At 37.8% G+C, this 14,195-nt stretch overlaps 1 protein-coding gene across 3 annotated transcripts in view; it reads left to right on the top strand.

The window, feature by feature from the left end:
* SBF2 (SET binding factor 2) overlaps positions 1-14,195 on the top strand; it is a 454,884-nt gene that overhangs the window by 373,448 nt on the left and 67,241 nt on the right. For all 3 annotated transcript variants that reach the window (XM_025459459.3, XM_025459456.3, XM_049098688.1), the window contains exons 19-22: positions 7,113-7,375; positions 9,532-9,704; positions 10,111-10,184; positions 12,758-12,953. In XM_025459459.3, coding sequence (XP_025315244.1) covers positions 7,113-7,375; positions 9,532-9,704; positions 10,111-10,184; positions 12,758-12,953 — 706 coding nt within the window. The remainder of the gene's footprint in view (positions 1-7,112; positions 7,376-9,531; positions 9,705-10,110; positions 10,185-12,757; positions 12,954-14,195) is intronic.

Below are 14,195 nucleotides of genomic sequence, written 5' to 3'. Positions count from 1 at the left end.
GAAGCAGGCCTCCCCGCTGAATGGGGAACCTGATGCGGGGCTTGATCCTAGGACCCTGAGATCATAACCTGAACTGAAGGAGACACTTAACTGCCTGAGCCACCCAGGCACCCCGTGTTTGTTTTTTTTTAAGCTTTATTTATTTATTTGAGATAGAGCATGGGCATAAGTGGGGAGAAGGGCAGAGGGAGAGAATCCCAAGAAGACTCCCCGCTGAGCACAGAGCCATATGTAGGGCTTGATCGTACAAGCCACAAGATCATGACCTAAGCTGAAACCAAGAGGCGGGTGCTTAACCCAGGCACCCCTCCACACCCAGGAGTTTTGTAAGGCCTCAGTTCAAATGGCAGTGGCAATAGGTCTCATTTCACAAGCAGACCAGAGCATACCTAATTACAGCATGCCACATTTGGGCCAGGAACCAAACACTGCCTACAACAGGCAAAGAGAGCCTCTGCAGATGACTGACCTGAAGGATAAAGCAGCCAGGACACAACAGCAGACCACACCAGGACATGTTGGAGACACATATAGAAGCACCAGGCCCAAGGAAATAGGAGACACTATACAATAGGACTTCTTCATGAAGCCATTATCCTCAAGAACAGGAGAAATAGGCAACAGAGACTTAAATAAAATGAGAAAACAGAGGAATTTGTCCCTAATGAAAGAATAGGACAAGGCCACAGCCAGAGATCTAAATGAAACAGATATAAGTAACGTGCCTGGTGCAGAATTTAATCAGTGATCATAAGGATCACTAGACTTCCTAGACTTGAGGAAAGAGTGGAAAACATCCATGAGACAGACCATTAACACAGAGCTCTAAAGGCAATAACATAGTATAGACAAAGGGCTCAGTAAATTCAATGAAAAATGCACTTGATGGAATGAATAGCAGAATGGAAGAAGCAGAGAAATGAATTAAAGACCTAGGAGACTAGGATCAGGAAAGTAATCAGGATCAACAAAAGAGAGAAAAAAGAATCATGCAAATTAACAATAGACTTAAGGAACTCTGTGACTCTATCAAACATTGTAACATATATATTATAGAAGTCCCAGAAAGAGAGAAAAGGGGGCAAAAAATTTACTTGAAGAAACAATGGCTGGAAACTTACCTAATCTGGGGAAAGAAACAGATATCCAGATCCAGAAGGCAAGGGGATCCCAAAAAAAATTCACATAAGCAGATCCACACCAAGACATCTCATCATTAAAATGGCAAAATATAGAGATAAAGAAAAAATATTAAGGACAGTTACACACAAAGGAAACCTTATAAGGAGGTTTCATCAGCTGATTTTTCAGCAGAAACTTTCCAAGCCAAATACAAGTGGCATGATATATTTAAGGTGCTGAGTGGTAAAAAAAAAAAAAAAAAAAAAAAGTCTGCAGCCAAGAATACTCTATCCAGCAAGGCTAACATTCAAAATAGAAGGAGAAATCAAGAGATTCACAAACAGTAATTAAAGGAGTACATGACCACTAAATCAGCCCTACAAGAAATACTAAAGGGAACTCTGTGAGTGGAGGAGAAAGATAAAAATTACAGTATGAAAGTAGGTATCACAAAAGCAGTTAAAATGAATATTTCTATTAAAAAAGTTCAAGGAGCTCACAAAATAAAAGGATGTAAAATATGACACCATATACCTAAAACATGGAGAGGATGACAGGAGCAAAGAATGGGTTCAAACTTGAATGGCCATCAACTTAATGTAGACTGCTATGTGCAGAAGAGGGTATGTACAAACCTAATGGTAACTACAAATCAAAAACCACTAATAAATATGCAAAGGATAAAGGGAAAGAAATCCAAATATATCACTAAAGAAAATCAGCAAACACGGAAGAAAGACAAGAAAGATCAGAGAAAACCTTAAGAAACAATAAAACCAATAATAAAATGGCAATAAAGAGCTATCTATCAATAATATTTTTGAATGTAAATCGACTAAATGCTCTAATCAAAAGACAGAGGATGACAGAATAGATTAAAAAAAACAAGACCCATATATATGCTGCTGACAAGAGACTCATCTTGGATCTAAAGACACCTGCAGATTGAAAGTGAGGGGATGGAGAAACATTTATCATGTAGATGGATGTCAAAAGAGTAGCAGTACTTATTTCAGACAAACTGGACTTTAAAACAAAGACTGTAACAAGAGCCAAAGAAGGACACTATATAATAATAAAGGGGAAAATCCACAAAGAAGATATTTATGCACCCAACATGGGAGCACCCAAATACATAAAATAGTTGTTAACAAACATGAAGGAACTAATTGATAATAATTCAATAATAGTAGAGGACTTTAACACCCCACTTACATCAATGGACAGGTCACCCAAACAGAAAATTAACAAGGAAACAATAGCTTTGAATGATACACTGAACCAAATGGATTTAACACATATTCAGAACGTTTCATTTTAAAACAGCAAAATACATATTCTTTTCAAGTGTACATGAAACATTCTCCAGAATAAATCACATATTAGGCCACAAAACAAGCCTCAAATTCAAAAACAAGGAAGTCATAGTATCCATCTTTTCTGACCACAGCACTATGAAACTAGAAGTCAAATTAAAAAATCTAGAAAGACCACAAATACATGGAAGTAAAATAACATGCTACTAAACAATGAATGGGTCAACCAGGAAATAAAACAAATTAAAAAGTACATGGAAACAAATGAAAATGAAAACACAATAGTTCAAAATTTTTGAGACACAGCAAAAGCAGTTCTAAGACTGGAAGTTTACAGCAATACAGGCCTACTTCAAGAAGCAAGAAAAATCTCAAATAAAAACCTAACCTTACACCTAAAGAAGCTAAAAAAAGAACAACAAACAAAACCTAAAACCAACAGAAGGAAGGGAACAATAAAGATTAGAGCAGACATAAATAATATAGAAACTAAAAAAACAATAGAGCAGATCAATGAAACCAGGAGCTGCTTCTCTGAAAAAAAAATCAGTAAAATTGATAAACTTCCAGCCAAACTTATCAAGAAAAAAAGAAATAGAACCCAAATAGATAAAATTACAAATGAGACAGGAGAAATAACAACACAGAATTACAAACAGTTATAAGAGATTGTTATGAAAAACTCTATGCCAAAAAATTGGACAACCTAGAAGAAATGGATAAATTCTTAGAAACATATAACTCACTGAAACTGAAACAGGAAGAAATAGAAAATTTGAACAGACTGATTACCAGCAATAAAATTAAATCAGTAATCAACAAACAAACAAAAGTTCTGGACCAGATGGCTTCACAGGAAAATTCTGTCAAACATTTAAAGAAGAGGTAAATCTATTCTTCTCGGGAATCCTGGGTGGCTCAGCGGTTAAGCGTTAAGCCTTTGGCCCAAAGAGTGATCCTGGAATCCTGGGATCAAGTCCCACATCGGGCTCTCTGCATGGAGCCTGCTCCTCCCTCTGCCTATGTCTCTGCCTCTCTCTCTGTCTCTCTCATGAATAAATAAATAAAATCTTTAAAAATAAAAAATAAATAAAATCTATTCTTCTCAAACTATTCTCAAAAACAGAAAAGGAATGATAACTTCCAAGTTCATTCTATGAGGCCAGCATTGCCCTGATACCAAAACCAAATAAATATGTCACTAAAAAAGAGAACTAGAGGCCAGTATGTCTCATGAATGTAGATGCAGAAATCCTCAACAAAAATGTAGCAAACCAAATCCAACAATACATTAAAAAAGTCATTTACCAGGATCAAGTAAAATTTATTCCTGAGTTATAAGGGTAGTTCAGTATTTGCAAATCAATTATCATGATGTATCACATCACTAACCGAAAGGTTAAGAAACCATAGATTATTTCAATAGATGGAAAAAAAGCATTTGGACAAAGTACAACAACGTCCATTCATGATAAAAGCCCCAGGTTTAGAGGGAACATACCTCAACATTATAAAGGCCATATATGAAAAACGATGGCAAGCATCATATTCAATGGTGAAAAAAACTGAGAGCTTTCCTGTAAGGTCAAGAACAAGACAGGATGTCCATTCTCAACACTTTTATTTAACATAGTACTGGAAGTCCTAGCCACAGTAATCAGACAACAAAAAGAAAAGGCATCCAAACTGATAAGGAAGTAAAACTATTTGCAGATAACATGATACTCTATATAGAAAACCCAAAAGATTCCATCAAAAAACTGCTAGAACTGATACACAAATTCAGTAAAGTCACAGACTAAAAAAAACACCGTTCAGAAATCGGTCATATTCCTACACACCGATTATGAAGCAACAGAAAGAAAAATTAAGAAAACAATCCCATTTATAGTTGCACCAAAAATAATAAGATACCTAGGAATAAACCTAACCTGTACTCTGAAAACTATAAAACACTGATGAAAGAACTTGAAGATAATGAAAAGAAATGAGAAATCAGGGGATCCCTGGGTGGCTCAGCGGTTTAGCGCCTGCCTTTGGCCCAGGGCGCAATCCTGGAGTCCCGGGATCGAGTCCCGTGGCAGGCTCCTGGCATGGAGCCTGCTTCTCCCTCTGCCTGTGTCTCTGCCTCTCTCTCTCAAATAAATAAATAAATCTTAAAAAAAAAAGAAATGAGAAAACATTGTATGCTCATGGATTGGAAGAACAAATATTATTAAAATGTCTATACTACCCAAAGCAATCTACACATTAAATGTAATTCCTGTCAAAATACCAATAGCATTTTTCACAGAACCAGAATAAACAATCCTATAATGTATATGGAACCACAAAAGACCCTGAACAGCCAAACCAATTTTGAAAAAGCAAAGCAAAGCTAGAGGTGTCACAATTCCAGATTTCAAGTAATATTACAAAACTATATTAATCAAAACATATGATACTGGCACAAAAATAGACACTTAGATCAGTAGAACAGAATAGAAAATCCAAAAATGCACCCACAACTATATGTGAATCTTCAACAAAAGAAGAAAGAATATCCAATGGGAAAAAATTAACCTTCAATGAATGGCATTGGGGAAACTGGACAGCAACATCCAAAAGAATGAAACTGAACCACTGTCTTTCACCATACACAAAGTAAACTCCAAATGGAATAAAGACCTAAATGTGAGACCTGAAACTACAAAAATCCTAGAAGAAAGCACAGGTAGTAATTTTTTTGACATCAGCCATAGCAACTTCTTTTAAGAAAGGTTCCCTGAGGCAAGGTAGACAAAAGCAAAGTTAAACAATCAGGATTTCATCAAAATAAAAAGCTTACACACCACAAAGGAAATAATCAACAAAACTATAAGACAACGTACTGAATGGGAGAAGATATTTGCAAATGACAGATCTGATAAAGGGTTACTATCCAAAATATATAATGAACTTATAAAACTCAACACTCAAAAAACAAATAGTCCCATTAGTAAATGGGCAGGATATAGAACAGACATTTCTCCAAAGAAGACCTACAGATGCCGAGAGACACATGAAAAGATGTTCATCATCACTTACCATCAGGGAAATGTAAATCAAGACTACAGTGAGATATCACCTCAAACCTGTCAGAATGCCTAAATCAACAACACAAGAAACAACAAGTATTGGCAAGGATGTGGAGAAAAGGGAACCCTGTGCACTGTTGGTGAGAATGCAAACTGGTGCAGCCACTATGGAAGACAGTATGGAGGTTCCTCAAAAAGTTGAAAGCAGAACTATCCTAGGACCTAGCAGTCACACTAGTGGGTATTTACCCAAAGAATACAAAAAGACTAAGTCAAGGGGATACATGCACCCCTATGTTTATAGCAGCATTATTTACAATAGCCAAATTATGACTGCAGCCCAAGTATCCATTGATTGAAGGGGTGGGGCATACACACATACACACACACACACACAAAAGCACACCTGGAATATTACTCAGCCATAAAAAAAAAAATAATGAAATCGGGCAGACCTGGTGGAATTTAAGAAACAAACAAGCATAAGGAAAAAAAAAATTCCTGAGAAATGTGCTCTTAATTATAAAGAACAACATAGTGCTTACCAGAGGGGAGGTGAGTAGGGGAATAAGTAAAATAGGTGATGAGGATTAAAAGTACAGTTATCAGGGGATCCCTGGATGGCTCAGCGGTTGAGTGCCTGCCTTTGGCCCAGGGCGTGATCCTGGAATCTCGGGATCGAGTCCCGCATCGGGCTCCCTGCATGGAGCCTGCTTCTCCCTCTGCCTGTGTCTCTGCCTCTCTCTGTCTCTCTCTCTGTGTCTCTCATGAATAAATGAATAAAGTCTTTTAAAAAATGTACAGTTATCATGATGCATACTGAGTAATGCATGGAATTGTTGAATCACTATATTGTATACCTGGAACTTATATAACACTGTATGCTGACTACACTGAAATTAAAATTAAAAACATAAAATAAAAATTTACTTATTTATTCATGAGAGACAGAGAGAGGGAGCAGAGACATAGAGGAAGAAGCAGGCTCCCTATGGAGGCCTGACGTGGGACTCAATCCCAGGACCCCAGGATCACAACCTGAGCCAAAGACAGATGCTCAACCACTGAGATACCCAGGCGCCCAAAAAAATAAGATAAAATGAAATCCCATTGTTAGGTAACAGTGTGTATTATCAGTACCTATGTCCTGATAATATTTGACTCCCACATTTACAAGAAAATCTAGCTCTGTTTTTTCTAACTTTGGTCATTCTGTCTCCTCCCAAAGAGCAGAAGAGAAGAAACATACCAGAATATTAGTACATGCTACTGGACATTCATTTATTTATAGGTATTTCACGTCAACCCTTTTTTTATAACTGGCAGTTTGAAAGGATGGAGCTATAGAGATAAATAAATGCAATGAAATGTTAGCAGTGAAAAGTGTATCCATCTGTGCTTTGGTACTGCTTTCTTGGATTTATCACATTGTTCTACTCAAGGCTGGCTGGAGGTAGCAGGGAAAAAAAGACTTGATTTTGTCTTGTTATTGTTGTTATGTTTTATTTATATATTTTCTTTTTTTGGTGACAGGTATTTAATAGATGGATAATTGAAACATTCCATGTTTTTTGAAGCTTGTGTCATAGATTTGCATTGTTCTGCTTCATTTTTTTAGGATAAGCTTCCAGATGACCAGTATCAGGAGAAGACTGCAATGGACCTGGCAGCTGAACAACTACGCCTTTGGCCTTCTCTGAGCAAATCAACGCAACAGGAGTTGGTGCAACGTGAGGAAAGCACTGTCTTCAGTCAGGCCATTCATTTTGCGAACCTCATGGTCAACCTGCTAGTTCCATTGGATACAAGTAAAAACAAGCTCCTAAGAACATCAGCACCAGGTGACTGGGAGAGTGGAAGCAACAGCATTGTCACAAACAGGTACCAAAATGTGCACATACAGAGACACTCCTGTTCTTGGCTTAGCAAACAAAAGAAAGTATTTTAGGCAAATACTGCTGTGCATATTTCAAAAATTTAAGCATTTTCCTTATCTTCAGACTTGCTTAACTCCTTTTTTTTCCAACTCTCCTATGTTAAAAGACATTCACTTCATCTGACTATTCATAACCATCTCCCACAGTCTCATTTCTTTCATGACCTAATTTTTCAAATGTCTCACCCACTACTGAATAAGCCCTTCAGTTACTTTCTGCCATAGCAATTTACAGAAAGCACTCTGGAAAATAACTAATGAACTTTTTACCAAAGTTATTGTTTCTCAGCCCTCCTTTTTTTCAACTTAGTCATTGCATTTGTCTATAATCATGTCCTCAACTATGCCTTGCTCCCAACCAGTGGTACCTTGTTCTGGTACCACTGAGAATAAACCGATAGACTATGAGGCCTAACAGGATTTGGCTCCTGATGACTTCTGCTCTGACCTTATTTCCTGTCATTCTTCTGTTGAGAAAACTGGTCTCCCTGCTAATGCTAATCCTCAGATACTCTGAGCATAATACTGCCTCAGGGTCTTTGTACTTGTTCCCACAATCTGGAATACTCTCCCCGAAATAGTCACATGAATCATTCCCTCACTTCATAAAACTCTGCCCAAATGTCATCTACCTGGAGAGGTTTCCTGACTTCCCTGTCTTAAGTAGTAGATCCATCACTCTTTCTCCTACCTTGCATTTTTTTTCTTTCATGCTATCTTCTACAACCTGATTTATCTTCATATATTTGCTTATTGTAAACCTCATTCATTGCCGAACCCCCAGCTCTTTGCATGTAGTACATGCCCAATAAATATTTGGTTGAACATGATTAAATGAATTAATAAATGAACTGCTTACCCAACAGTAATGACATTCTAACATTTTAGGTCTTCAGTGATGCTCTAACATGCTGGTAGTTCTTCTAACTTTTATAAATCCCTCTCAGGCTCTTTCAGGCAGCTTCTCTTTGCTGTCATTCTCAATTCCTCTTCCATGCTCCTCATACTCTCTTAGAAACTCATCCACAAGCCCACATCTCTGACCCCAACCTCTCAATCTCCCTATCCCAGTTACTTCATTTTTGTCAAGAACACCTGAGAGCTTCTAGTCTTCCACGCTAGACAACTTTTTGTTGTTTTGAAGTCAGCCTTTTACACCATGCAGTCGGCTGCACTGGTCTCTCATTTCTTCCTTCAGGGAGTTATTTTATGTGAACAATACAGCCTAAGCCTTCATCACTTCAAACTATAGATGACCGTGCTCATTGAAAGTCTAGTGAGTAAAAAAGAAAGTCTAGTGAGTGGCTAAGGCACTCAAGTTCTTTAATGCTTTAGAATGATATGAGGCCATATTCACTGTTTAGCTCTCCCTTAAAACTGATTCAGCTAATGTGGTTGGATTTGGAGGAAAGAGAACTAAGTTAGAACAGACAAATGAGTCTTTTCCATGATTAACAGTCTAAAAGAAGGCAGGGGAGGCAGGAGTATTTGTTGAACAGTGGGAATTGAAAAGCAGCAAGGACAGGGATTGCACTTTCACATCCTGTTTCATATTCATTCCCTTCTATTGCATGATTTTTATCACCTACAGAAGATTGATGGCTTCAGAGTGACAAAGTATTGTGGTTCACCCAAAAGAGACAAATATTGGCAAGAGAGGGATTCACAGGACAGTTTGATTCTTTCGTTTGGAGAAATATGCTATTTTCAGGGAAAAGTTCTTTTACTTTGCCCACCAGAGAACATGTCTCCCTGTTGTCAAAGGCCAAAGATAGCTGTATTACTTTGTCTGGCTCTATGTGGTAATTAGCTTGAGAGAACAGGTTTTTCTTAGAAGGTTCAAGTATCAGATAATAAATGAAAGAGTCTATTTTTGCTTTAGTTTCTGTGGTTCCTGAGTTCCTTTTTAGGAGAATGACAGAGGTATTTCTTACAAAAACAAATCTGGGTCCAAAGGACAATGCCCGATAGTAGCTTTCAAATATAGGCAAGTAGAAAATCATAATATGAGCAAATTTAAATTTTTATCACAATTGACTGTGATAGAGTAGACATTTGTTATTTGCGTACTGATCATGATTCCTTTCCTTGATTTTCTCAGTATTGCAGGAAGTGTAGCTGAGAGCTATGATACAGAAAGTGGGTTTGAAGATTCAGAAAATAATGACATTGCCAATTCTGTTGTGCGATTCATTACCCGATTTATTGACAAGGTTTGCACAGAAAGTGGAGTTACTCAGGATCATATCAAGAGCCTTCATTGCATGATACCAGGTAATCAATTTGCAGATATTGGAGAACAAGAATATTGGAGATAAATGAGTAAGAACTGTTTTTAGGGATCTATTTTTTTCAACATAACACCAATAATACTTGTCTTCCATGTAGCTTAGCCATGCTATTTATTTATGTTCTGATTATTTTTTTAATATTTCTAAGTTATGATAAGATACATGTAACATAAAATTTGCCACTTTAAACTGAGTGAAAATATCAGTGAGAGAGACAGAACATGAGAGACTCCTAACTCTGGGAAACAAACAAGGGGTAGTGGAAAGGGAGGTGAGCGGGGGGTTGGGGTGACTGGGTGATGGGCACTGAGGGGGGCACTTGATGGGATGAGCACTGAGTGATATGCTACATGTTGGCTCTTTTATTTTGAATACCTGACTTATCCTAGGAATTGTAGCTATGCATATTGAGACCCTAGAAGCAGTACATCGAGAGAGTAGAAGACTCCCACCTATACAAAAGGTAATTATTTCAGACTACATGTTTTCAGGGTATAGCATCTCTTACTTAAAAACAGCAACAATAGACTGTTGTGCCCCCAGAAAGTACCTTCTGCTAATCATTTACAGAGACACTGGTTTTTTGTTTTGTTTTGTTTTGTTTTTGTTTGTTTTTATTTTTTAGACTTCAGTTTTTTTTAATTTATTTTTTATTGGTGTTCAATTTACTAACATACAGAATAACCCCCAGTGCCCGTCACCCATTCACTCCCACCCCCCGCCCTCCTCCCCTTCTACCACCCCTAGTTCGTTTCCCAGAGTTAGCAGTCTTTACGTTCTGTCTCCCTTTCTGATATTTCCCACACATTTCTTCTCCCTTCCCTTATATTCCCTTTCACTATTATTTATATTCCCCAAATGAATGAGAACATATAATGTTTGTCCTTCTCCGACTGACTTACTTCACTCAGCATAATACCCTCCAGTTCCATCCACGTTGAAGCAAATGGTGGGTATTTGTCATTTCTAATAGCTGAGTAATATTCCATTGTATACATAAACCACATCTTCTTTATCCATTCATCTTTCGTTGGACACCGAGGCTCCTTCCACAGTTTGGCTATCGTGGCCATTGCTGCTATAAACATCGGGGTGCAGGTGTCCCAGCGTTTCATTGCATTTGTATCTTTGGGGTAAATCCCCAATAGTGCAATTGCTGGGTCGTAGGGCAGGTATATTTTTAACTCTTTGAGGAACCTCCACACAGTTTTCCAGAGTGGCTGCACCAGTTCACATTCCCACCAACAGTGTAAGAGGGTTCCCTTTTCTCCGCATCCTCTCCAACATTTGTTGTTTCCTGCCTTATTAATTTTCCCCATTCTCACTGGTGTGAGGTGGTATCTCATTGTGGTTTTGATTTGTATTTCCCTGATGGCTAGTGATCCAGAGCATTTTCTCATGTGCGTGTTGGCCAATCATGAAATGGGCAAAAGACATGAAGAGAAATCTCACAGAGGAAGATTTAGACTTCAGTTTTAATGATACATTTAACTTTCAGAGGAGTTTATCATGTAGATCCTCATAAAACAGATACTGAAGGAGAATAGTAGATTCAACAAAGGAGCAATAATGGCCTCTTGTTGAGTCTGTTTTTATAGGCAGGGCATAAATTATGAACATTCTAACTTCTAAACCCAAGCCAAGATTTTATGCCCTGCCTACTTCCAGAAAAAAAGGACTTAAGGCAATTACTATAAAAATACCAGGTTCCTGAATCTGTTTACGTTATAGACATACATCACAAGCATCTGGGAAATCTATTAAAATTTGAGAATTCTGAACCCCACCTCAGCCTCCTGAATTGGAGTTCCCTGAGACTTGGCTTGGGAATCCATACTTTCAAGTACAAGCCTCCCAGATGATTATTTTGCAGCTAGTCTGGCACCAGTCTATGGACTTGGGTCAGGTCCCTCTTACCTATATCACAAAACTATTAAAAATAAATTCAAAGGAAAAATCAGAAGCCAGATGGATAGAAAAGATATTTATATGAGAAATCTGAAACAGGATGATCATTATAACTTTGGCTTTACATTTAGCTCTGAGCCTCCTTGAGCCAACAAAAAGAATAGTGCTGATTTATATAGTTTTTATTGCTTAGTAAAAAATAAGCATATCAGATCTTCAGGAGAAATTTTTTTTTCTGGCACGGATATCTTCAGAGGAGTGTGTCATGTGGTTATATATTTCCCAAGGTGTGTAAATGTTCATTATTTGGCTATTCATTGTGTTAATCTTCAGTAAAGGCCAGGAAGGACAGATCCTTTTAAAGATATATCTATTTTTCTAAGGATTTGTTTTTTAAGTTGACAGAAGTAACAGTGTTCTTTTTTTTTTTTTAAGTTTTATTTATTTATTCATTCATGAGAAACGGGGGAGGGGGGGCAGAGACACAGGCAGAGGGAGAAGCAGGCTCCATGCAGGGAGCCCGACATGGGACTCAATCCCGGGTCTCCAGGATCACGCCCTGGGCTGAAGGTGGCGCTAAACTGCTGAGCCACCCAGGCTGCCCAACAGTGTTCTTTATATAAAATCAAACCATTAAAGAAATACACATTATACAAAGTGAGAGTCCTCTATGGTCTTTCCAACCCCACCTCATCTCTACCCTTAACCATGATAGTACCACCTTTAATAGTTTGGTCCATATTCTCACAACTTTCTTTTTTCCAAAAAGAGGGAATTATAATATACACCCTGGTTTACAGCTTGCTTCTTTCACTTAACAATGTATTCTTGATATCTTTCTATGTTAATAGGTATAGATCTAGATCTTTTTTTCATGGTTGCAAAATGTTCTATTGAAGATATTTTAAACATCTTAGTAATTTCTAATGATTTTGCTGTTAATAAGCAAAAAATCTTTTTACATTTGGATGTAAAAACATCATTTCTGCCTCTTCCCAGATCTGTTTTCTCATTTTGGCTACCTAAGCAGTCTGACTCAGGTTTTTTAGATCTGCAACTGAAAAGATAACTTTGGTCTAAGTGTTGGATACCCCAGATTTGTGTTTAAAATACTTTCTCTGTTGTCAGCCCAAGATTCTTAGACCTTCTCTACTGCCAGGAGAAGAAATCATCTGTGAAGGTCTTCGAGTCCTGCTAGACCCTGATGGAAGAGAAGAAGCTACTGGAGGCCTTCTTGGAGGCCCTCAGCTCCTGCCAGCAGAAGGAGCCTTGTTCCTCACCACATATAGAATTCTATTCAGGGGAACTCCCCATGATCAGCTAGGTATGATCATATTATGCCACCAGAATATGGATATCCATGTGCTACTTGAGGCTTTGATTCTATTTGTGTGCAGTAACTTGTAGATCATTTCAGATTCAAAGTAAGCCTTTTATCACCAGGTATTTTTTAGAATCCTTTGTCTTTCAAAGCTAATGATAATTTGGATTATAGAGTCTTATTTAAGGAACCAAGGATATATTCTAAACAATAAGTCAAGGGTTCACATAATTTTTTGAGGCAGTATATTGTGATTTAGAGATACTCATAGTATATAGCTACTAACAATGTCTCCTGCTGATTTGTTCCACCTTTCTAAGTCCTACATTTAAATGTAAGGCTCAGGTCTTCCAGACACATGATCCCTTTTGTGGAAGGATATGCAAACCATTGCAGGGTTGTACAGTACTAACTAACCTCACTTTCTCTCATCATATTTCAGCTAACCCCATTTCCCTCTTGGCAGACAACTTCCATTCCCTAACCACCCTCAACTTCTATTTCTATTTTCTACTACTCTATGCAGTCTTCCATATTAGAAATAAATAGCATGCCCTCTCAAATCCAAATTATCTTTTTAAAATCACTGTAATCTCTATCTAAACTATCCTGGTTGTTGGGAAAAGCATAGAAGATTTGGGCTAAAACTTTTGGGCTCCAAATAAGGAGCTCAGATATAGATTTCTATTGACCAATCTTGATAACCTAAGTAAAATTCCTGACCTCTTGCTGGGTTTCAGTTTCCCCTTTCATAAAGTTAGGGAATTGGGATTTTTTTTTTTTTTTTTTAAGATTTTATTTACTTCTTTGACAGAGAGAGAGCACAAGCAGGGGGAGCTGTAGGCAGAGGGAGAGAGAGAAGCAGGCTTCCAGCTGAGCAGAGAGCCCAACGTGGGGCTTGATCCCAGAACCCTGAGATCATGATCTGAGCTGAAGTCAGATGCTCAACCAATTAAGCCATCCCAGTGCCCCAGGAATTGGGCTTGATTGGCAATAATTCAGTGGTTCTCAACCTTGACTGCGTGTTTGAATTATCTGGAAAGCTTTAAAAAAATTACCAACCTGGGCCCAACCCTCACACAGTTGAATTAGTACCTAGAATAGGATTCTAGAAATGGGAAAGACCCAGGTATCTGCATTTTTAAGCCCCAGAAGTGATTATGATCCATAGGAAGGATTGAAAACCATTGGGCTAAATGATCACTAAAGTTCCTTCCTCGTCTGCAGTTCAGTTACATTTGATGA

This window comes from Canis lupus, chromosome 21 (assembly GCF_003254725.2).
Source record: "Canis lupus dingo isolate Sandy chromosome 21, ASM325472v2, whole genome shotgun sequence".
Taxonomy (NCBI): domain Eukaryota; kingdom Metazoa; phylum Chordata; class Mammalia; order Carnivora; family Canidae; genus Canis; species Canis lupus.
This window is presented reverse-complemented; position numbering and strand designations above follow the sequence as displayed.